This window comes from Halichoeres trimaculatus, unplaced genomic scaffold (genome assembly GCF_033239565.1).
Source record: "Halichoeres trimaculatus isolate MK-OKI-2021-1 unplaced genomic scaffold, fHalTri1.1 fHalTri1_scaffold_19, whole genome shotgun sequence".
Taxonomy (NCBI): Eukaryota; Metazoa; Chordata; class Actinopteri; order Labriformes; family Labridae; genus Halichoeres; species Halichoeres trimaculatus.
The window spans coordinates 760,314-786,461 of record NW_027437197.1 but is presented as its reverse complement, the minus strand read 5'-3'; the positions used below and the strand labels follow the sequence as shown (position 1 = coordinate 786,461).

General features: G+C 42.2%; 1 protein-coding gene across 1 annotated transcript in view; it reads right to left on the bottom strand.

The window, feature by feature from the left end:
- clybl (citrate lyase beta like) overlaps nucleotides 1–17,732 on the bottom strand; it is a 195,074-nt gene extending 177,342 nt beyond the window's left edge. The window contains 1 exon segment of the mRNA XM_074694315.1: nucleotides 17,603–17,732. Within this exon segment, the coding sequence (XP_074550416.1) occupies nucleotides 17,603–17,646 (44 nt within the window). The 5' untranslated portion in view covers nucleotides 17,647–17,732.
- Between the last annotated feature and the right edge of the window lie 8,416 nt (nucleotides 17,733–26,148).

Genomic DNA, 26,148 nt, shown 5'->3' with positions numbered 1-26,148 from the left:
AAACAACTAACACAACATTAAAACTCCATATTTAGTTTTAGAATAATGGTGGGCATGTGAAATGTTGATTAATTGGTGACAGGATTAATCAGACTGATTAATCGGCCTGCCGATCAATCAGGCTCTACTGTGGAATAAAAATACATTAGTCAAGTGGAGCTGGGGTTGTAAGAAGTAAATATTGCTCATGTTGGGCTGAGATCATAGACTGTGTATATAAAATAAACAGCATGGCTCCACCTTTTACCATTACCATAGTGATAACTTGAGCAAAAAGGAACTTTCCAGAAAAAAAGGCTTTGAACACAACACAGCCCAATAATACCTTCATATCCCCACAGCAGACGGAGCTGAAAAACATTTCTACCAGGTGTTTTTATTTTTCAACTTTGAGCACAGCCCATCTGGAATGACTGGGGAGACAGAGTGTTTGACCTATACTGCAGCCAACCACCAGGGGGAGCAGTTTTTGCGGCAACAACATACATTTTTTTTACGGTCAATAGTAGAGACCGAGGCCAGTTTGAAAGAGTTGATCTGGTACTGGCACCAGTATCTGATGCAGTATCACACGTTGCGAGTAGAAACAGAGAGGTCTGAGCAGAGGGTTTCACGTCAAAGACCTCATTTAAAGTTTCATCAGAACCAGAACCATGGGGGAAAAATGGAGCTAAAGGGTCGCACCGACTGTTTTTATTCTGAATGAAGATTCCTGTAAACAGCAGCTACGTCAAAGTCAGGAGCACGGTCACTCTGGGCTGGTCCAGGAACCCAGGTATCAATAGGAGGCATCAGGTACAGGAAGTCATTAAGAAGAGTCCACACAGAGGTTTCCTGAGCTCACAGCAGAGTGGGTGTTGGCATATTGTTCCTGGAAATGTCTGCTGACTGACACGGGCCTGACGGGTGAGAGGCTGCAGAGTGTTTGGACTGGACCAGAGCCTAATGACTGATAGTTTCTACAACGTGAGGATCTATTTTTATGATAATAAACCACGCTTAAGACACCTGAGAGTCTGTGGAGGAGTAAAGACTGTAACACAGATCTGAAGGTCAGGAGGGGAACGTACCCAGCTCCCTCCAGTTTAGCTGCTTCCAGCTGGCTCTCAGTCCCTCTTTAGAGGTCCAGCAGTAAAGCCGGACTTCAAAAGGACCTTATCACTGTCACATTCTCTTGGAGGAGATCACAGTAATGGAGACCGGATGCACAAGCTTACACTGGGTTAGGCTAACACAAGGAGGAGAGGAGGAACGCTTTGAATGTTGGCTTGTAAAGGGAAGAGCTCCTGAATAGGCCTCCCGACCTTCCCACTACACTTCCTTCCCGAGGAGTAAAAGGAATGCTGTGTCAGGGTTTAGAAATGAGTTGGGACGTGCTTTTTAGCTTTCCTTTAGGAGCTCCAAGTCCAATCCAAGCCTTTCATGTGAAGCCATAAAGATATCACCGTTAGCAAAACTCCTTTTTGCATCAGGAAATCTGCAAAGCAATGAGAGACATTCGTGATGCAAACCTGCTCTGCTGTTAGTGTGACAGCTACAGCACAGGAAACGTGCTTTAAGCATGAACACAACTAGGGATGCGAATTGATAAGATTTTGTCAACAAAAATGCCCTTATCGATCCCCTTATCAACTCCTGATGTGAATTTTCTTGGTACAAAAAGTATCTTTACAGGTTTTCTGTGTCAACAACATTTAATTGAGTTTATACTGTAAGTGAATAAAATGTAATTGGTCCCTGAGTCTGGATATTTCTGGACATAGTTAAACAGAAACAGGTCAAAATTTCACACAATGTGACGTTGATGTACTGTGTTGTGATGTATTAATAATTCAAGTAGGCCATCTAGTGTCTCAAAGTTGTTATAGCAATAGTTTAAGCTGTTTGGAACCTTTCCGTCAGCCATTAGCCTTTCATTAGCCTGCATTTAAAATTCTCTGTATTTTTACAAAGAGTTGATGTGATATGTTTCTGTGATTAAATTCTATTCTGAAGCTGAAGTTATACTGATTTATGCTAACTGCTAGCATATCAATGCAGTTTCCCATATACGTTAGCATCAAGCTAGCTCTATTTTGTTATTTTGGTAAATAAGGTGATTTATACCAAGTTGAATGTACAGAATATGAATCTCCTGAGAGAGAGTGATGTACATTTCTTTATGAAGTCAGTTCTTCAAGAAAACTTCAACCTGAAAATCCTGAATCAGAGTTTTCTTGGGAAACGTTAGCTAACTGCTAAGCTAAGATAGCTGCAGCAGACTAGTCGACGTAAGGTTCAGCAGCTCTGGCACAATGTAAAGAATTGATAAGGGAATCATTAAGCACAAAGGCTAACGATATCAATGGATTGAAACTAGAGCCCGACTGATTAATCGGCCCAATTAATCGGTCAGGCCGATTAATCAATTAATCAAAAATTCAAGTTTTGCCCCGTGGAGATTCTGTCGCTGTTCCTGTGTGTCTGTGTGTTGGGCTGCGCGCTGCCCGAGAGCCCGCCCCCTCCATCCACCGTTAGCTAATGTAAGACTATAGAACGACGTTTTAACGTAGCAAAAGTTGCTTTTTTGAGAGATAAACAGAAATAAATGCTACTGTTAATTCACACGTCCACCATTACCTAATGTTAGACTTTAATACAGCATTTTAACATCGTGTAAGTTGCTCATTGTGTGTTTACAGTTAAACTTTTTTTTCTACCTACTGTGTTTAATGTTTGACTTCTTTATTTGTTATTGTGTTTACAGCTTGTTCTTATTTATCATTGGTTTACACTACAGTTCTTATGTTGACAGTTTTCTAATTGAAGTTCTTTGTTTTGATTTAAAAGTGCTCTGTCTCTGTCTTGAATCATATGGGTATTATAATAATTAGTGTTCATAAACAGTATATATCCTGTGTATATCAATGAATTTATTATATATATCAGCCAATATGTCAGATATCGGCTTTTTTTTCGCCCCCAGTATCGGTATCGGTATCGGTGCCAAAAATCCCATATCGGTCGGACTCTAATTGAAACATTTCTTATCGATTCTCAACAGGAAACAATTTTTGAATCCCATCCCTAAACACAACCTCTGTATTTACAATCACAGCTCAGATATTCAACACCATCCCTGCAGACATCTTTCCAAAGCTCAAAATGAAATGCTGATTAAAATGATCCTCCATCACCTGAAAAACAAACCTACGTGTGCTGAAACTGCGTGTGTCGCTGCATCCTTTCTGCAGCTACCTCCGTCTAACGCAAGGTCCCCACTTTGACTGTGGCTTCATCCTGTATTTTCCAATTATCACCTTTTAAAGGCCAGCTGGGTGCATTCCAAACCATCGGGGGGCAATTCCATTTGCATTGCTCTGAGACAAAGTCATGCCCAAGTACTTTCATGCTAAAGTTCATCACAGACTAAAAGGCACGCTGAAAAACTCTCAGATAGCTCGGGAATCAGGCGGAGAGACGTCGTCTGCGATGGAGAGCGCTCTGAGTGAGACGGTGAAGCGTGGACTCAAAGTTTGCTTCCTGGACTCCAAACTTTCTGATTCAGGCTGATCAATGTGAGGCTCCTGTGAGTGTTGGCCTCTGTTTACAATTAGAGCTCATTATGATAATTTTATTCTTCTTCTTCCATTAACTTGATTTTTCAGCAGCTGCAGGAATATTTTACATCTGTTTTACTTCACCAAGTTTTATTTTATGCCCGTTCTCATTCACTGCTTTCTCTCGTTGAAATGACCAATGCATATATGTGTGTGTGAGTGTGTGTGTGTGTTGTTTGGGAGGGATGTAACTGTGCCGTTTGCTTTGCACATTAATGAACGCCGTGTCTGCCTCTGGGCGCTCTCCTCCTTAATGCTGGATCTGTTGGCTGGTGCAAACCTGTGTTTGATTTCTCCTCTCCGCTCCTCTCAGGCTGCATATAGCAGCATTTAGCTGTGAATTAATTTTCATGTTTGGATAAACCCTGCTGAGGTGTGATGCTGGTGGCGCATAATCAAAATCTGCAACACTACATATGGGTGGGAAGGCCATGTGGGTATTTTTTCACTGTGCAGATCTGGAGCGGGGCGGGGACTGAGAGAGAAAGCGGGGTCAACGGGAAATAGACAAAACGGGAGTCAGCGGCAGGACAATGGGACGTAAAACACAAAAGAATAAATGCATTGTCTTAAAGGAGCAGGGATAACTTTGTGTGTGCAGCTGTGTGTGTGTGATAATGTGCATGGCCGTGGCTACGGGTGGAGACACGCACCCACAGCCACAGCTCCAGCACCAGCAGCCCCTAACACGGTGTGTCTAATGCTCCTATTTAGTGTTTGGGGTGCAGCGGCGCGTGGCCTGAGGTTTTTGGGAGGGGAGCGTGGATCGCACCTAGCCTGACAGCTGTGGCCCAAACTGGAGACAAAAGCCTGAGGAAGTACCGCATCATCGAAGATGGGACAAAAAACGCCATGCCAATTTGCTCGTGGTCTGCTCCAGCCCTGCCGTCTGCGTCAGCGCATGAAGGCCACTTTTCATGCTCGACATGGCAAAAAAATACAGATTTAGACCAGGACGAGTTTGATGTGGTCCGTGCGGATCAAAGACAGACTACAAATCCCAAACAGACTTCATTTCAAACAAACAAACAGGGGGAACATAGGCTACCTTTGTGCAGCAGGCGTTTCTTTGCAGTTTATTTGTAATCCTTTGATAGGAGGGAGTCTCTTTGTCAATCGGGACACATCAAAGACGGACCAACTTCGCACGCTGCTCCTGTTTGTGTGTCTGTGCGTGCACGTCTGTATCCAGCCTTTAACATCACAGCCAGGCATGCTTTTAATCTATTGATTTAATAAGCTTAGGTAGCAGGCTGTTGGCTAAACAAATGAACCAGCGGTGAGGTGACACACATTAAAAAAAGCCGGTATGCGTGCGGCGAATATCTGATGGCGTTTACAGTAGACGATGAGCTTCCTTCCTGTGGAAAACAATGCATTTCTCAAACATTGGAGTTTCACCCACAGGGACACACACACACACACACACACACACACACACACACACACACGGCTCGAAATAGGAGATAAAACAAACAATGCGGAGCAACACTTCTCCAGTTCTGGGAGGGTTAAAGCCAAATTAAAGCTACATGTGTTGAACTCCTGGGGTAGATTTCATAAACACTCGCCCTGATTATCATCAGCCGAGGTGTCGCCATTCAGAGCTGCGGCTAATAGAAGCAAAAGAGATAATAATTAGTTGTTTGTTGCCAAATCAGCTATTAGGTGATAATTAGGCCTCAGTGAGAGTTCGAACTCTTTCAAAGTGTTTCTTTGATCTGAACATGTGTTCCCAGATGGATGTCTGAATATTCTGCATTCATTATGGTTGGAAATAAAAGCCGCTGCGAAGCTGGATTCAGGAGCTAAACGTGCCTTTTCCCACTTTCTGACTGGAAACAACAGCTCTCCAGAAATCCTGCGATTGTGTTGGACCTGAGCTCTTCACTCAGCGAGGCAGACGAGACGCCGCGAGCTGTGACCTGCTGCTCGTTGGCTCCTCACAAAGCCTGCTGCAGCCAGTCCTGGTGCCCCCTTCACTGATGAGTCCGCTGTGAAATGGAAAACCAAACATCGAGGACACATTTTCACAGCAAAATAGGAAAAGCATCCAACCCTCACATGAGAAGGACTTCCTCTATCACGCCTAGAGACGTCAGGGGATTGACGAGCTCAGAAATATCCACTGCTTTAAAATAGAGCGTCAAACAGCCAGCTGCTGATGTGTTTCCTGTGTGTGTGTTTCTGTGTGTGTTTCTGTGTGTGTTTCTGTGTGTGTGTGTTTCTGTGTGTGTGTAGGGCCGAGCAGGTTTCTGACCTCCCCTGGGTGAAGCAGAGTGAGTGCAGCGGTGTCAGTTCACTAAAACAACACTGTGGGTAACACCGGGTGTTTCACTGCAGAGAGGAGGACCACAAACAGGCCGCAGTAAATAACCTCACTGCTCTGTTACCAAAAATCACATCTCACCAAAATCTCAGCTGAAAATGTCAGGGAAAGAACAATGAACGCTTTTCCTACTCATCCTTTTAGATTCCTAATTTGTATAAGACTCCAACACAAAGCAAAGTTCACATTGTACCCAAGTGGAAACAATACCTTGAGCGTCCACTAGAGGCTTTGTGCAGAAACAGCATAGACCACAAACACTCCCATTCAAAGAGCTGCAGAAACAAGTTTCAAACCTGGATCAGAAAACTGTCTGAACACAACATTTCTCTTTCAGAACCACATACTGTAAAATAAATGGACGTCATCTCAGCAAAACTGCTCCCCCTGGTGGCTGGCTGCAGTATAGGTCACAAACTCTGTCTCCCCAGTCATTCCAGATGGGCTGTGGTCAAACTTAAAAATAAAAACTCCTGGTAGAAATATTTCTCAGCTCCGTCTGCTGTGGGGATATGAAGATGTTTTGGGCTGTTTTGTGTTCCAGTCGTACGTTTAACAATGATTGACAGCTGACATTTTTGTGAGGTTTCTTCAGGAACTACCAGACACATCAGGAAGGAGAGCCAGGAAAGGGTATCTGCTAAAATCCTGAGGTTGATTTCAAAACCTTTTTAAGACTTTTTCAAAAACCTTTCAAAAGGTTTTAAGACTTTATCGCAACTTTGAGTTGTTGTTGGCATCCACCCGGAGGAATAAAGCTTGAAAGAACAAATGAAACTAAAGGCAGGTTTATCCACACTCCCACAACAAGAAACAGCAGAAATTCGAGGCCAACTTGCTGAAAAAAATTCAGAAAATTATTTAATCATTTTTAAAATTTAGGACATGTCCAATTGAGATTGAGTGATTTGCTTTATTGTTGTATTTAATTTCTCTTTATGAAACTAGAAATTACATTAATCTATAGCTGGTGTTTATACCGCTCACAATCCTTATGGTATTGTAACTAGAGTCTTTATTTTTTTATTTTTATTTGATTCTTTTTTATTTTTGTATTTTTCTTCTGACTCCATCGATTTCTGATGTTAACACAACAATTTCCCAGTTTGGGATCAATAAAGTAACTCTATTCTTGTCTATTGTTTTCTATTTTATAACTTTATTGGCCGAGCGTTTAACATCCCACTCAGGGGACAGTCGCAAGGAGGAAAATAAATATTTATGGATATTTTTTGAGTCAAAACTTGAATACCTTTGAAACTTAATACCTCATAAAACCACAATTAAGACTTTCTAATAGTTTTTAAGGGCTGCAATTTTCCCAAAATTGATTTATCAACTTTTAATACTTTTTAAGACCCTGTGGACACCCTGCAAGAAGAGATTAAGGAAGAAATAAAAAACTCATTTGTGTCACCTGGCACCTGTGATGGAGGTATGGCTTCAAAACCAAACAAAGGTGTTTTGCCGATATATGGGCGTGGCTGGTTTGACTGACAGGTGAACACCTGTAGGTCTAGACGAGGAGGCTAAAGGCCCCGCCTCTTTACCTCATTTAAACTTGAAACAAAGCCAGAATGGAGTCAGCATTTCACTGCGCCATCAACAATCGGCTCCAAAACTGTGAATCAGAAAGAAACTGGTGACATCACATGACGCCATTTTTCCTGTCAGGGGATGGAAATGGATCGCTGTTATCAGCAGATCATGGAAAAGTTAAAACCATATCACTCAGTTATTATTAGCAATCATTAACTTAGATGTGCTCGCACCAGCTCTGCTGTCTGTGTCTGGATTGCAGGACAGGACGTAGATGTTTCCTGATCAGAGATGATTCCCAGGAATCGATTTGTGTCTGATCAGATCGTCTGAGGTTTTTTTTTAATTTTTTAGCTGTTGAGGATGAATCGCCACTGCTGGGTGATGAAATACAGATTCCATCAGGATTTCAGCGTGTGTGTGGTGCATGATGGGAAAGGATTGCTAGTGTATGAGTGAAGCGCCAACTAGCCAACCCAGCCTCCCCTCCATCATTACTCCACAATATCATGGTGCAGCTGCAAAGAGCCTGGCATGAGGAAAATGAGCAGACCCTGGGCAGTGAGAGTGTCCGTGTCCTTAGAGGACATTACAGCAGGCTTTATCTTGTTGTGCCAGACAGTTCAGTAGTAAACACCCTGGCAGAGGGCCTCGTAGTAAACTCTGATGGAGCCTCAGTGCTGCAGCCGTCCTGGCACGCAGATATGGGTCATTCTAGGCTGTCCTCTCCCTCACCCCGGCACCAGAGCCCAAACCCTGATGAGATTAGCCGGCCGGCCAGGCGCTCAGTGCTGGTAAAACACAAACACCACTGATTACGTGGACATTAAAGTCAGATCCCCTCACACTTCAGCTTGGATCCCCTTGTGCAGGGTCACAAGCGGGTTAGTGTGGTAACTGTGCCGCCAGTCCCAACACGGCTGCAGCCTCCGTCGGCGCGCTCACCACGAAACCAGCTTACAGTGACGCAATCTGAGACACTCTGACTCTCAGTGCGTGGAAACACAGCCACGTGTCCCACAATCCTTCATCAGAGGAGAAAATCCACCATCTGACTGATCATTAGCTGAGGTATGGAGTCAAACAGGCAGAGTGACCAGTTCTGCGGCTCAGTAACTGACGGCGAGCGCTGGCCGCCGCTCCTCTGTGTTAAATCACTGCTAAAAATGGGATTAGTCAGGTTGGGATGCCCGGGTAATCACTCATTCAGCAGCAGCCAGAGGAAAAGGCCTCCTTAAGAAGAAGAAGAAGGGCTGGCTTTTATATAACCCAGAGCTTTGATTACTGCGCCGTCTTAAAAACCGCATCCGATGAGTAAAAGACATGCACTGGTCCTCCCCCACGTTTACTGGGTAAGTCGCCCTCCTGGGTTCCTGTAAATACGTGATGTCACAGCGCTTAATGATGCCCAGACCAGGCTGCGAGGGGGAACAGCACAAACTACAGCTTCAGCAAACTCTGGACGTCAACAAAGAGATAGTTTCCTTCAGCTGATGATGCAACTGAAGTTTGGAGGAGAGAAGACAACGCCTCTGGCTCTGAGCGACAAACTGCGTCCTCGCCCGTCTCTGCTCTGTCCGCTCTGACTGCTCTGTCACTGATGAAGAGGAGTAGATGTTCAGAGAAAAGAGAGGCTTCCTCCAGCTTCCTCCTGCTCTCCCTGACGCAGACTGCTAGTGACAGTTGTTTCCAGTTGCTACGTATAAAAAGGCCCATCATAAAGTCCCGGCTAGAGGAAACAGGATAAGCGCTTGAGCCAAGGCAGTAAAAAGCTCTCTGGGAACTTGAAAGCCACACAAATGAAGTCTGCGTCTGCCATCTGGAAACAATAAACAAACAAAACCCAGCAGCCAAACAAACACCATGAAGGGCTGAGCGTGAGGAGAGGAGGAGAGGAGGAGAGGAGGAGAGGAGCAGAGCTTGAGAGTGTGAATGAGTGATGGGAGAGGAGGGTGTCAACGTTAAAAACGTGTGCGGCATGCATCATTAGCAGACACTGATGGGAAGACAGACACAGAGACGAGCCTTTGTATAAACCCTGCTTTGATGGCGGGGAGATGGCCCCGCTGTTGGAGTGTGTGTGGTACCACTGAAACCTGGTTCTAATGAAGTACAGCGCTAACAGGAGGGCCGCCTGTCTGCAACGTGTGCCAATGATGTGATGGGAAGCTCTAAGGCCGCTTCCAAACAGGAACAACACCAAAAAGGAGCCAGCCAACTCTTCTCTTTGTGCCTGATTTACTCAGAAATATGCCTGTTCATCTCACTCTCTGAAATCACAGACATGAGCTGGTACGAGGGACGACTTCTGAACGCACAGACGCTCAGAAACACTCAGGGTCACTGCAGAAAACAGGAGAAAAACATACATGACATAATGTTTCTGTGGCAGTGAGTAAAGTCACGATCCTCTCATGACTCAGTCACTTAATGGAGGGAAATCCTTCCTTCATACTCTGGGATTAGGGGTGGGTACCTTTCACATTTGAAACAACATGATACTCATGCCCAGTACCTGGCAACCAGTATCACTTTTTGGTGCTGTTTGTGTCTATGTGGTTAAAAAATACCAGTTTGTTTAATATTAAAATCTCAGTTATTTTCAATTTAACATTTTTATTCTTCAGGATATAACCTTGCAATGCTGTGTTCATGGTTCGTATGGAAATTCACCTCCTCTTCCACTCCCTCACAGTCACAAAGATGCGTTTCGGCGCCTCAACATGGTACTTTTGATTTTGTGTGAATTGGTACCTGGTACTTTTGACAGAATTTGGTCGGTACCTTTAAAAGTATCTAATTCGGTATCTATCCCTATCTGGGATTGTCCCAGACTGAGTTGCGCGAAACATAAAGTTTGGTATTTAAGATCAGATCCTCAATGAGGGTCTTGAGTCTAGGGATGGGTACTGAATTAGGTACTTTTACAGGTACCAACTAAATTCTGTCCAAAGTACCTGGTACTGATTCACATACAATCAAAAGGTACCATGTTTAGGTACCTAAACGCATCTTTGTGACTGTGAGAGAGTGAAAGAGTAGGCGGTTTTCCATGCTGGACATAAACACAGCATTGCAAGGTTAAATATTGAAGAATAAATATGTTAAATTGATTTTTTTTAATATTTTATTATGAAACAAATCAATATTTTTTTACCACATTAACACAAAAAGTACCAAAAATTGGTACACACCAACTGCCAGGTACCGTATCGTTTCAAATGTGAAAGGTTCCCATCTCTAGATGCCTGCTACCTGGCAGTTGGTATCGGTACTCAACGGTATCAGTTTTAAGTGTTGGCTGAGGAACTAAAACCCTTGTGTGTACTGTTTGTGTCTGTGTGGTAGAAAACTACTAATTTGTTTAATAATAAAATCTCAATTTTTTTTTATCACATTCATTCTCCAATATATAACCTTGAAATTCTGTGTTCATGTCCGGCGTGGAAAATCTCTTCCTCTTCCACTCCTTCACAGTCACATAGATACGTTTAGGTGTCTCAACATGATACCTTTTGGTTTTATGTGAATCAGTACTTTTACCTAATTTGGTATCCATTCATATCAGGGATTGTCCCAGACTGCGTTACTAAATATAAAGTTTGGTGTTAAAGATCAGATCCTAATTAAGGGTCTTGAGTCATTCTATGATCAATGAACGTTGCAAGCTTCTTCGGCACAAAGTAAAAATTCAGTTGCTACAAAGTGTCTAAATCAAGATTTGATGACTGGTTTGAAATATTTTGAGGGAAATTAAAATATAAATAAATTAACTCACTCTTAGAACATCTTAAAATGTGTCATGTCATTTTTGCAATCAACTTAATTTAATTTATAATCCTAAAATCCTTAAACTTTGTATCAATTGTTTTGTTGTTTCAAATTATTTTTAGAGAAATGTAACAATTATTTTACTATGTGCACCTTTGTTTTAATGATTTATTTTGTTTTATTTACGTATTTATTCCTGCACTACTTTTATGTACAGCACTGTTTTAAAGTGCTTTATAAATAAAGTTGAGTTGAATCCTGAAATGAGCAGATTTTTATAAATTTCCTGAAACCATCCATGCTCCTTTCCCCACTTTGATGAGAAAGTGCAGCTGCAAACTTCACAACTTTTCATGCAAAAGTTTTCTTAATGTGTGTAAGCGACATATGTGCAGGGAAACTGATGTTTAAAATGTAAACAGTAGAGCAGAAAGCAGGTGATTTTAGGCATGTTCAAGACTGAGAGAGCACACACAAATTTCTTATGAAATAACATCAGAATCAGGTTTTAGCTCAGTAAGCTGTTAATTGATTAGTTTCCAATTAACTTATCAACTATTAACTTATTGACCTATTAAGTTCTGATGCTACATCAGACTTTACATTACTATCCTGTTTACATTTGATTTCCCTCACAGATCTCAAATCTTATTTTACAGATTTTCAGCATCAGAAAAAATTGTTTTGTAAAGTGAATCATGATTTTTGCGTCTTCTTTTTTTCACTGCTCGTGCCACCAAAGCCCCGTCCTCTGTCTGGAAAAAAGGTCACCTTTCACAGGAAGCTGCTCTAACACCAGACAAACCTACGAGATGAAACTTCACAGAGCAGAAATCAGTCTTCATCTCAGAGCACGCTGTCAACACTGACACCTAGAGGTTACTGTGAGAACTGCAGCCAGGAGGCCTCAGCACTGACCCATGCACTGTAACACAAAGTCCCAGCTATAGGTGTACAAGCTTAAACAAACATGTCAGAGTGGAGGGAAAGACAACCACACACACACACTCTCTCACACACACACACACACACACACACTCTCACACACAAACAGGCATCCTGCTGTGCCCTGTTAACAAACACTCTGCTATAAAAGCAGGGCTCTAACTCATTAGAGTGCTGTGGATCAGACAGGAAATGCTGGGTAAATTACACCTCATCGCCCTGGAACTACCTGACTATCACCATGGCAACGGGCCAACCTCAGCGCCGTGAGAAGACCGCCACAGCCTCCCCCAAGCAGAGGAGAGAGGGGACGGGACAGGACACGAATCACCCAAAGTATGATACGGCGTCATACGTCCTCCTGCAGGTTCCTGAGGTGTAAGCTGATCCTGAATCTGTATCTTTTTAACGGACAAAACAAAACCCCTTTGGCCTTTTGACGGCCGAGCTAACTCCAGGTCTGGAAGCAATATCCTGCCCACACACACACACACACACACACACCTCTGACGGCTGGCCAATTAATGCTAAACGGGCTAAACTGTACCAGCCCAACACACACTTCCTTCATTACCAATCTGAGTCATCACAGTACAGTAAATGCTCTAATACAGGTCAATAAATGGATCAACGCTGAAGGCAGCTTATCAGGACGTCTGAGAGGAGGCTGGGTGGTCTGAGGAGGTCTGAGATCCATGTCCTAAAAAACCTCACTCCATATTATCACATGCTTTATCACCGTTGCATTTTAGATTTCGCTGTATTTTGATTTAAAAAGCACAACTGAATGAGCTGCACATCGAACTGAATGAGCGTCCCAGAGCTGTCACACTTTCTGACACCCTGCCTTTAACACAGGATCATTTCATCACATCTGTAAAAAGCAAAAACACAAGTTTCCTCTGGTGTTATCATTAAAAACAGCCAATATTTCTCCAGCCTCTCATTGGATCCCACCACCACGCTCAAACCCGAAACCACACAAAACCACACAAACCACCCGTTAGCCAAATCCACCCCACGTTTCTCCAACAGGATTCTTTTGTTGCATTGTTCACACATTCCTCCCGGGCCGTGTTTTCACAGATGCGGGTCCATGTGCGCTCTGGGGTCCAGAGGAGTCCCTCTCTGCAGCCAGAGATGTGCTGCGGATCAAAGGCTTCGGCGCTGAAGCAGAGACACTTGTTTTGGTTGTGTGGAGTTTTTTCTCTTAGGGGGATACAGGGTTACAGATCCATCTGTGGGCCGCATGGATCCACCTGGGTCAGCGCTGCCTGGGACAAGTGTAGGCCTCTCCTCTCTGCCTTCACACACACACACACACGGCTCCCTCAAGCACGTTTACTCAGCTGGTCGCCACGCCGGCCACCAGAGCTTTGTTTTCACACAGCAACATGTGTTACTTAACGCTCTGTAACACTTTTCAAAGGGAAGACTAGCTGGGTCAACAACAGGTAATAGAGCGATTTATTGATTTACTGGCTCCAAAAAGGCAAAGTGCAGAAAAGGCCTGAGTCAAGCTGCTGAATGCATCCACAGGCGGAGGCGTCGGAGCACAGAGATGGAGTTTTTCATCACATTAACCTAAAGCAGAGCTGACAAAACACTTTGACAACTTTTTTAAAAAACGTGACAATTTATGGAAACTTTGACACCACTGAGAGCGACTCGAGCCTGAAACAGACGAGATAAAGTGTCCAAAAAAAGGGTTTTAGTTCCTTGGCCAACCTGCTCGGCCTCCCTGGCTTAAGGACTTGGGAACACAGCCCCCTCGGTTGTTTTCCTGCCTGATTGGATTATGGCCACACACCTCCAGCTCAGCTCCCACCACCAATCAATGAGGAAATGAGGTGTCAACACACGGCTGTTTATCCAGCACTCATTTATTTTCCTAGCGGAAGCCAAAGCTAGCTGCAGCACAGGAGACAGCAGATGATTGAAGGGATTTTCTTCTCAGCTTTGAGAATTAGCGCTTGTTTTTAATAGCTTTACAAACACGGGGGTCGCCCTGCACATGAGTCAATTACACTAACTAATAATAATCTCCTTGGTTGTATTTTCTTTTCTTTAATCGCAGCTTCTCTTTTATTGTAGCAAGCTTCTAAATGAGCTCATTTGCTCAGTAATGACTGATGCATTTATAACGGCGCTTTAAACTAATATTAAGAGAGTACAGTTTTACACAATGCTGCCTTTTCTTCTTCCTAATCTCTTTTACAGCTGAGAAGACGGGGCTTTTAAACTTCAGGCTGTGCGTCCATATGACCAAGCTAAAAGAGCCGGTAATGAAAAGACACCAGGACGTCGGTAATGCTTCCAGTCAGCATGAAGCGCCATCAAAATAAAAATCTGCACAGTAGCTGCTGCTTTAAAACAACTGGGGCAATTGAAAACTCCCCCTCTCCATTTATGCCAAATGCCACTTTATAAACATTCTCGCACGGCTGCCAAGTGTCTGCACGGCTTTATGCCCTTTCTCTTAATTGAAAACGTTATGGGGGTGCATTACACTTGGGGTTTTTATAAGCTGTTCTATAAAGCCCTAGCAGGCCCTGAGAGGGGAAACTGCCCATTAACTTATAAGGTCCAGGCCTTGGCTCTCTTAATTGACAACCTGGAGGCTACTTTCATCACTTGTCGACTTCATAGCGGCAGCCAATGCTTCCTCCAGGATGCTGTTGCATCTTTGACACGAGGGTGTTTGTGACAAAGAGCAGTCTGCCGCCAATGCCAGGGCGAGGGCTCTAGGCTGTCCATAAAAACCAGCACACACATTCCTCTCCTGGTCCCAGCCTCCTGAGAGGGCTGCGTTTAACCGTGTAGGTGCTGCTTCCCAGCAACAACAGCCCAAACTCAATGTGAAGCCCACTAACAAGGAGCTGGACTCCTTTACTTCACTATACACAACAACCACTTCCTGAAAAAACTGGACTTTTCATTTAGTCAAAACAAGAACGGTTTATTTCTAATCAGCTCAGGCTATCATTATCCATGATAAAGATACACACACACACACACACACACACACACACACACACACACACTCACAGCAGACTGGCGTGACAGTCACTTCACACTCTGCTTTGGCAGCATCATCAGCTTTGTGCCTCTGGAAATTCATGAGCCCTGAATTAGAGGGACATGTCACCGTGTTTGACATGTGGAGACACATTAGGAGCTGACTAAACCGTCTCAGGTCAGTTTAAACTGAACTTCCTCAGTGAACCGTGTGTGTGTGTGTGTGTGTGTGTGTGTGTGTGTGTGTGTGTGTGTGTGACATGTGGAAGTTTACTAAGAGAAGAACTAAGGGTAAGTTGGACTAATATCATTAGACTCACTGAATCTCATGGTGTATTTTAGGGCTTGGATGTATTTCTTGGTATTTTCAAACATATCTTAGTGATTTAAGAAAGCTGTGTGTTCACACTGAGCATGTGCAGATTTTAAAACCTCTACATGTTCAGATGTTGCAGAAATCCAGGTCTTCATCTGCTGAAATGATGGGTTATCACAGAAGGATCTCCTAACTGGTTCATGACACGTTGGAGGGACAACAGTTTAAAAACTAGAGATCTGGTTCTGGACCCTGGGCTTTGGGTTTCAACCAATACTGATCCTGTCCCAATGTTAAATAATAACCTGCGTGCTCTACTGTGGGATAAGACTGGTCATGTTTTGACTAAAGGCAAAAAATGAGTATATGGAATTACTGAACTTAAAATCTATTTTAAAGATAAAATATTTAGATGTTTACCAGCAAAACAAAGTTTCCAAAAGGTACAGAAATTCTATTTAATTGTAAACTTTTACACTCTGTAGACTGGAAATGCAGCTAAAAACAAAGAAAGTGCATCAGAGGTAAAATTTCAAATAAAGGAGGAGCCAAGAGCGCTGATTCAAAGAGCCTGGGTCAGCACCACGGATCAGCCCATTCCCACCAACACAGATCCACACTTGAGGGGCACCGATACACCAGTACCTGATACTTGAATACCAAAAACAAAAATAAACATATCCCTCTGTGTAAAGTTCTAGTCACCCATTTCACCATTCTTTAAACTCAAAATCTCAGAAAAACCTTGTTAAACTGAATGAAAACAGACTTTGTGCCTTGCATTTCAACGGCCGCCCAGGCAGAGAATGCTGAGTGTATAGGAATGGCTTTACACACTGTGATTGGCTCATCACATTTGGGGGCGGGACTTAGCCATAGGCCAACTACAGTTTAAGGCCAAAGAAATATGCAAAAGCCTGTTTACGAAACATCAACAAAATCACACATTTGAAACATATTTTAACTTAAACAAAGAAGTCCGAAATTTCATGTGATTTTCTGAATTTCCCGAAGGAACATTCCCAAGGGATGAAGCTTCTCTCTATCTATGAAGAACACGTGGAAAAAAAAAAAAAGCTATAGAATCGTAGAAGAAAACAAAAGCAGTTTCTATCTGTAACAAGATACTTCTCATACAGGGAATCACCATTCTCCAGAGCAGGATCATGTTTGTGAGGTTATAAAAATACTTGCTGTGGTGCTCTCCTCCAGTGAGGGCAGAGCTTTTACATTTTCTTTTAGTGTAGGAGGTTAAGAAACTGAATAAAACTTATGACCTAAAGCACAATGAGCTTTAAAATATTGGTTTAAATGCCATGGACCAACAAGCAAAGAAAGGAAAGCTCCAGTCCTCTTTATCTATCTGATAGGAAGGGAGGAAGCAGGTGAATACTTAGTAAAATGTGGACTCTTTACCCCTAAATGTTTTAAATCAACACTGCAGGATCATCAGCTTTATTTACAGCCCCTTCAGTGAGAAAACCCCAGTACAGCGGACTTTCTGACAAAGAAACTGCGCTCAAAGTAAGATACAAACTTTGCAAAAGCAAATGGATCACTGACATTAGTCCACAGAGTGCAGAGGGTTATAAGAGACACAGCTGCACGGCAGCAACTTGAAATGTGTCCGTTTTACAGATGAAATGTTCAACAAGCTTTTCATGCGTTTCACTGTGATGTTTTTCTCTGCAGCAAGACCTGAACCTTCCTCAAACAGCAACGCACCTGGTCTGTCTCTGTAATCAGGGGAACCAAGCTTTGTCTCTTTATTCACAGCGAAGCAGCAACTTCACATTTTACGCTCATTTCAGGACATGGATAAAGAAACTACAGGGCAGCCTTCGTTTCGGCTCATGAAAAAGTGGATTTACACGAATAAATCTGTGTAAAACCGTCGCTAATTACTGGAGTTTACCCAGAAAACAAACCAACCTTCCATGTAACACTCACTAACAGACGCTTCGGGGACTTTCAGGGACACTTTTAGACCCAGACTGATGCCGGGGGACACAGCAGGTCGAGTTTTTCCACATGTGACTCAGCAAAGTGAGCAGAAAGAGAAATAAACCACAAAAACTGACTCACTTTGAGACGAGTCTGTTCACTGCTCTGCTCATGGGCGCCGCCATGTTTCTTCTGAGGCGCGCGCTCGTGATTGGCTGCACAAGAAGCGCCCCCCGCGCACAGCGAGCTCTGTGATTGGCTGACGGGTGGAGAGGGGTGTGCCTTGGAGGACTGAGAGCACATGTGGAAAATAACCAGAGAAGAAGAAGGAGAACCTTTAGTAGAATGACAAAACCTAAAAAATAAATACATAAAATGATAAAATAAACCTTCAAATAGATAATAAAACCTCATACGTCAGAAAAAAAGATTTTAAAATGAAAATAAATCTGGACAGTGTTTTATTATTGTAATTTATTTGTTAGTTATTGCCATCCTTACCTTAAAGACTCACAGATGGTCTCTGTCTTGTGTAACTTTAGTGTTTTTCCTCTATGAGACAGGAGGGACAGAGGCAGGTTGATGTGTGAAGGAGGGAGAGAGAGAAATAAAAGGGAAAGAGAGATTTGAGTACAAGGCCCATCACCCCAGGAGTCCTCCCTCACAGCAGTGGTGAATTACGACTACTACCATCAGCCAGGTCCAAGTGTGGAGCACTACTGACACGCAATATTTGCCATGATTAAGTCAGCAGGGGATTTGCTCCAAATGTCAGCATTCAGAGGGCGGTAATTGGGTCGTGGGTGTGTTTAAATCTGAATATGCTGGACATATTTTACTTTACAAAGGTTATAGGGCTAAATAAACTGAGCATTAGGTCCTGAGTTTATGAACAAGAGCATCATTTATTGCTCTAAAAGTCATGGTTTGACATCAGCCATCATAGCAAAGCAAAAGATATTTATTTTATATTATGTTATATTATATTATATTATATTATATTATATTATATTATATTATATTATATTATATTATATTATATTAAATTGTATTATATTATATTATATTATATTATATTATATTATATTATATTATATTATATTATATTATATTCTTGTGATAAAAGTGATTTGCCAGCTCTTGCACCACAAACTTCACATTCATAGCTTAATTATTTATTACCATTATTTATTTATTCATTTTAATTATTATATTTATCAAAATGTATATAATGTGGTGCCTTTCACTTGTAATAATTAGATGGAAAAAAATATATTTTGAAAATTAGCTTGCATTATTTGTAGGTTCACTAATCCTAAGAGATTTTATTTCAACATCATGAGAAGTAATCATCACTCTTTGGTTCAAGTATTCACCATTGATTGACACATTTAACCTGTAACGTGAGGTCACATGTGTTTGGTTACACTTTAAACTTAAAGTAATGTGACACAATCTGACTATCTTGGGTTCATGCATGTGTTTTTTCAGTGTGGTAAAGAATATCACGTTGACTGAGAACATCAGGATCTTATCTTGGAAAACGCTGATATACAGTAAAGCACAGTGTTTGTAGTTTCTCTGTTTCATCCATGGTCAGACGTGAAGACTTGGATTATTCCAGATAGATTTGATCCCCTAACAAAGGGGGCTTATATGCGCATCCATTCCTACATGGGATAAAAAAAATGCAATAGAGTTGGAAAATTCCATCCATGGGTTACTTGGAAACTACTTCTCTCCCTCCCCCCTCCGTTCATCGAACACAATTGTTGTCTACTAATCCAGTTTTGATAGCATTTGGCACACTTTCTTTGGATCACAGCAAGATGCTCAACTTCCATTCTGGTCTCCCCTAGGAACCTCTGAGCCCAAGAAAGCAGCCGACACCAGGTCGCGCCAGAGCAGGGGGGTTCTCTGTGTCCTCATAGAGCAGAGAAAATTATTTTTTGATTCAAGTCACCCCTTTGCCACATGCACACACACACACAGAGACTCACACACAGACACACACACACACACACACACAGCTTGTCAGGCTGGTTGTTAATTCCAGATATATGCCGAATATGTGTTTATTCTTGTCAATCTGTTATGTTGTTAAATGTTGCGATCACCTAATGACCCCCTGTAAGGCAGGAGAATATAAAATATTATGTCAAAGACAGGAGCTTTCTGCCTTTGTCCCCCCTCTGCATCCCTGATCCAAATGGACAATGCATCACTAGGCCTTGATGCCTCAGAAGTCTGGGTTCATTAAAATCTTGAATGAGTGCCAAAGCTGTAGTCATAGATAAAAGGAATATGAAAGGATAACGAAATTTATGGATGGCAAGTCACCACCTCACCCTGGCATTTATAATAAACAAATGGTTTCTCTTTCCAATTTAAATTTCTCATTATACTGTGACTTTTGGAAAATGTGTTTTGATTTACCAACATTTTATCTGAAAAACGGTATAATTGATTAGATTTACATGGCTCTGATTTTAATGCTGATCGCCTGCCTCGCCCGACAGCCCACCCCCCTCCACCCTGAGCCCGACACTCACCAAAAAGGAAGGATCTGAACAGCTCCTGAGGCACATTCAAATCATAGGAAACAAACCTACATATCAAACAGGTTTTCCCCTGATAAAATAATTGGCTTTAACCAGCATAGAAACCAATTCATCCCTTTGAAAGAAACTTCTGTGAGGCCACCAAACAAAAATGGGGAGATAGACTTCACAGCCCGGGTGAGATGGACATCAATGCGCTGTGCCAGCAACGGCTACATTAACCCATGGCTAAATCCCATCACACAAATGTCAGTGTATCCGTTCTGAAACCATGACATTTAGATCCAAGGTCTCCATTGTGGTTTTAGAGGGAGCTGATGTTTGTCCATTCTTTGCACCCATCACACACACACACTCTCACACACACACTCACACTCACACACTGCTTCACAAACAGCTGTACTCTACACACAGAAAGGTTACAGATCATACGGCTTAAAATTTCTTATTTTATTGCATAATACATTATGTAACTAAACACATTCTTCTTATTTAAGAATTTAGCTTCTGCATGTTTGTTTTGCTTGTTTAAAATGTTTTTATTTATTAATTTATTTGTATTTTTTAAGGATTTTGATTTATGAAAACAAAATAGTTCATTTAGAAATCACTGGATGTCGTGATATTTTTCAATTAAGTGACCAAATTTACCAAAGCACCTATTTTGCTCTTCATGTTTAAAATCAGTTAAAGCTACCATGGATAATTTTCCATTTGTTTTGTATTTGGCGCCCCCTGTGGATGTAATGGTACATACTTATTGCTGAGCTTCTCGTGTGCATATGAAAGATGTGATTCTGAAAGACAAATCTACGGTGGCCCTGAAGTGCAAACCACAACAGCAAATTATAAAACACAACAACTAAGGGGCTGTTTACACAACAACGGTTTCAGGGTGAAACGCAAAAGTTTTGTTGCGGAAACAGCGTTTCAGCCAACCTAAAAGGCAAACTCTGAAAACGGCCTCCAGAGTGGAGAAAGTTATAGCGCTGACTACAGGCCTGGCATACTTACTACAGGGTTTTCAGTCCCTCTGCGTTTCCGTGTAAACATTTTTTTTTTTTAATGCGTTTTAGCATTTTCAGATGAAATGTTATCGTGCAAACGGGGGCCTAAGTCCTGCCTCTCGTCCAATCAGCGATGACTCATGTCGCCCACCAGTAGCTTAATGTTGTTTTTTTATTTGTTGTTGTTGAGGTTTGCACTTCATGGCCTCTGTTAGAATCTCTACACTTTTTTTTTTTCAAAACAAAAAGGGCAAAAACACGAGATAATACACTAACGAGTCATTTCCTCTTGCACATCTTTAAATTTTAATTATATTTTTGCTGCACATCATTAATGAGTTAAAATTTGAAGCTTTAAGCTTCTTCACAGCTCAATAAATAAAATCTATTCAAGTGAGCTTTGTACCTCAATGTGCATCAGTCTACTTCTCTGTGTGTGCACGCACTCTCACATTGCTGCCAAAAAATATTTTTTTCTCATTCAAAAAAAAAAAAATCTCAATCTAAAAAAAAAAAAAAAATTTTCAATCAAAAAAAAAATGTTTTTTTCCCAGTCAAATTTTTTTTTCTCAATCTAAAAAAAATATTTTCTTTTCAATCTAAATAAAAAAAATTCTCATTCAAAAACAAAAAAAATTCTCAATCTAAAAAATTTTCTCAATTTAAAAAATATATATCTTTTTTCTCAATCTAAAAAAAAAAAATCTCTATTTAAAATTGAAAAAAATTTCTCAAACTAAAAAAAAAAATTTTTTTTCTCAATCTAAACTTTTTTTTTATCTTAATCCAAAAAAAATTCTCAATAAAAAAAAACATTTTTTAAAAAATGCATGGCTTTCCTCTTCTGAAAAAAATAATTGAAAACTGAAAAACTAATCTGCACCTTTACGTTCATATGCCGCTCTTATTTTGAAAGGACTTGAGTTAAAAGCACAATGCGCTGCTCTCATACCCAGCAGCTTTAATATGTCTCTTATCATTTGACTTACTCCCAAATTGCCCCCGTGCATCCTCCCCAAACATCAGCACCATCAGCCCAGCCCAGCAGGACAGGCCCACTCTGACACATCAGGCCCACTCAGGAGTCCTGAGGAGCACGTTCAGGAGCAGGACAACGTGTCAGAAAGCCCTCATGTTACGAGGGAAACACCTATAAGCCACTTGGCTGCGGATCAGGAGATGTTTAATTATTGCCTCCTTACATTAGCTCGTACAGATCTGCCCCCTCGGGCATCGGTTTGGGGGTCAGGCTGAGGGGCGGCGGGGCGGCGAGGGGGCCCAGGCTGGTGGAGACGGTGAGAGGAATAAAAACCTGTCATTACTAGATCTCTTTCTTTCTCTCTGCTCCCTCTTTCTCCGACTGCCGCGGCCCAGATCAGGAATTACAAATGATATCATGACAATTTTTCACGCTCTTCAAACCAGTGATGTTTTACCGACTCATTTGCTATGATACCTTGTTACAGATCCAGCTGTGAATCAGGGACGTGTCATGGGGCTGGAAGCTCGCCGCCTGCTGGGCCTGGCCAATGACCTGGAAGGCAATAGGGGATGCCAGTGCCTGCAGCATGTGCTGCACTGACAGAGCAGCAGGGCACCGTCAAAAACCCTCTCATACAAACTTTGCAGATCACTCCGCTTTTAACAGATGAGTAAGCACTGGTGCTGACTTTTTTTCTCTGCCCTTACACCAGGTTTATGGATTTCCCTTCACGAGTCTGTGGCTCAGGCTGACGTGAAGCAAACCTTTGCCCACGAGGGGAATGGTGCAGCGGAGGATCCTGGATGGAGGGATGCAGATCGCATGTGGCAGGGTCACTGCGCAGGTTAAGCAACAATTCAGTGGAGTGCCTGTAAAGGAAGTGGAGTATGTTAGGAAAAGACCAGCGCACCAGCTCAAGAGGCCACACAATCCAGATTAAACTCTGGCCTCTGACGCTACCTACAAAATCCACTCTACACTTTCTACAACATGTGAGCTCAGAGACCTGAAGGAGACGTAGTCCACATCCTGACTCTTCAAAAACACATCCATCCCAAACAATGCGCCGTAATCCTCTGAGACAAAGCTTAATCCAGTCATTAATTTTTGCATTCTTCAACAGGAATTCAATGAGGTTAAGGTTGTTTGGGTTTCCAGATGAGAGCCCTCACGCAATCCCAGGCCCCGATGACTTCTGCATTACTGGAATGATGCGGCCGGGACTGATGGAGCTGAGAGTGTCAGGAGGTATTAGCCTTCACAGCCCAAAGCTGGTGGACAAAACCCGACTGCGCCCCCTGACCCGATCCACCGGCGAGCTACTGACCCAGCAATCATGGAGGAACAGACGGAGAGCTGGAGGGTACAGGGAGACGTTAGGGGGACGTAAAGGGAGAGAAATGAAACGTACAGGCGATGATGTTGAGAGGACAGGAAGAGGAGAAGACGAATACGGAGGCTGTGACTTTTTCTGCATATTAGCCAAATCACAGGAAATGGTTTTAAGGGCTTTTTTCCCGTTGGGTTCACTCTGATTCCCCCTCTCACTTCATTTAACTGAATTAATGAGCAGGTCCAGCCAGGGCTCAGGAGACCAGCTCCTTGGGCTCCTGTGGGCGAGGGACGGAGCGCTTGTTGTTCAGGATTTTATGATTTATGGAGAGCTTTAAACTCTCAGAGGTAAACGTCACACCTATAAATCTGTGAGGAAGTTTATGAATGAATGTTGCCGTAGTACTCCTCTCAGCGCTGTGACGCAGAGCGCGCTCAGTGGGAAGGTGGCCTCGCAACACGACACTGGCGGGCCGAGAAACACCCACATCAGAGAGGACCCAAAGCTGCACACACACAGTTCACCTCAGGACAGACCTGCTCTCAGCACAATGTCAGGCTGGACTCCCTCTGCGCGCTGCTCCACGCCGCTCTGTGATGGTACAGTGGACGGGGGTGTTCCCAATGCATGCTGGGGGATGTATCATGCCCGTCCTCACTGTACGGCGCAGGAAGCAGCTTTAAAAGGAGCTGCTCGTGTCGAACAGTGAGACCCAGCGGCTGGAATACCCCGGCTTATTTCCATATGTTGCACATCCCGTCTGATTTATGAAATGATATGAGTTCATTCATTATTCATCCTGGTGCTGGAGTTATTACCATTTCCCCGTCAGGCCTGCCGCTGACACCATAAACATTATGAAATCACAGTTCGCCCAAGGCGCTGCTGCCGCCGCTGTGAAAAGTGGTCACAACTGCCTAGTTAGCACGGGCGCTCGGTGCACTGGAGACAGCCACTAAATGCCATACAAGTGACCCGTGAATTTTTAATACAGGCAAAGTGGCGACAATAAGACGAGTGACGGGAAACGACTGAGAGATGAATATTACTGAGGCGCTGCTATGAATTCTGGGTACTCCAGGTTACTTTGGAGCAGGTTATATGATGAAGCTTAGTGCAGGAAACTGCACTGCACTGGACGCTGCTTCTCTCTGAGTCAGACTGTCACAGCTTCATGTTAACATGCAGGAGATCCATCCAGATCCAGAACTTCATCAGACCCAAACTGGACCTGGTGTTCTGAGCATGCTCCACATTCTGCACTCCAGGAAGCTGAACCAAAACTCAACAGAAGAAGAAGAAAGAAAGTAAACAAGATGAACTCTCATATCCTACCATCACAAAGGTTACAGAGCTGTTCGTCTGTAGCAGCCAGTGGAAGAAATCTACAGTATGCCAAAAATCCCAGATGTCCGACTGATCCAGGAAATTTCTCAGTGTGCCACAGATCGGTCTACCTAGCATACTGTTTCCTACAATGCAGGGCGCTAACGCTGTTTTTATATGCAGGTGGCAGGTTTTAGTGAATTACTGCCCTCTACTGGCATGAGTCAGCATTACAACTACAATACAACAACACTTATGTCAAATGTCTGTGTGGTAGAAGTGAAGTGATGCAAAAGAAACACCAGTAAATCTTGTCACTTCTGGTTTTCCCATCCAGATTCATTTTAAATAAGAGATTTAACTTTTGGTGTGAGGTTAAAAAAAATATAATGATCTTGCTAAGATAAAATTAACATAATATCTAAAATGTTGGGATGATGTTTCTTGTGTACAATTATGATAAAGGCAAAAAAAGTTAAAAAAATAAATAAATAAATAAATAATAATAATAATAATAATAATAATAATAATAATAATAATAATAATAATAATAATAATAATAATAATAATAATAATAATGAAAATAAAAATAAAACAAAACTAAAATAAAAAAGAAAAAGTAAAATAAAAACCAAACAAAAATATAACAAAAAAGAAAAAAGTAAAATAAAAAACAAAACAAAAATATAACAAAAAAGGAAAAAGTAAAATAAAAAACAAAACAAAAAAACAAAGAACAAAACAAAAACAAAAAATAAATGTGCAACCAAATAAAGCAAAAAAATAAACAAAACCAAAACTATAAACAAAAGAGAAAAGCAAAAAAAAAAAAAAAAAAACATTAAAAAAAAATTATCATCAAAAAACAACAACAACAACAACAAAAAAAAAAGATCAACTATTGCTCCACTTTCTAAAACTAAACTATGAATTGCAAAACAGGCCCAACAGAACAGCAGTTGGTAGTACAGAATGCATACTACATTAACCATCCAACCATTAAACATCTTGTGTTTTCACTTCCTATCACAGGAACCAGTTCGCCTCTTTCTCATTTGTCACCCAGGTGTAGGTTCAACAGTTGAAGGGTGATCTATCGCCACCTACAGGTCAGGAGGTATCATCCTGTGCTCGTCAACTTAGAGGAAAAAGTTATTTGTTAATCGAGCCTCATGTGCAGCTCGACTCAATGTGAGCCTCGAAACTAGAACCAGCTCACTTTTGGTCTCCATGTATTCCAGGTCCAGGTCCAGGTCCAGACTGTCTTACACTGACCTGGTTCTGCTTCCTGCTTTGATCCTGAGGTAAATTCTTCTTCCATGAGTAATAATTTCCCAGCACGGCCGACGTGGTTTGAGCTAATTTGTCTCGGGCTTATCACGGCCTGTTCATCCCTGATCCAGTAATTACCAGAACGAGCTACAGGAAAAACCGCCCCCCTTCACTGCCTCACCCTCTCCCCCCAGCGATGGCCGGCC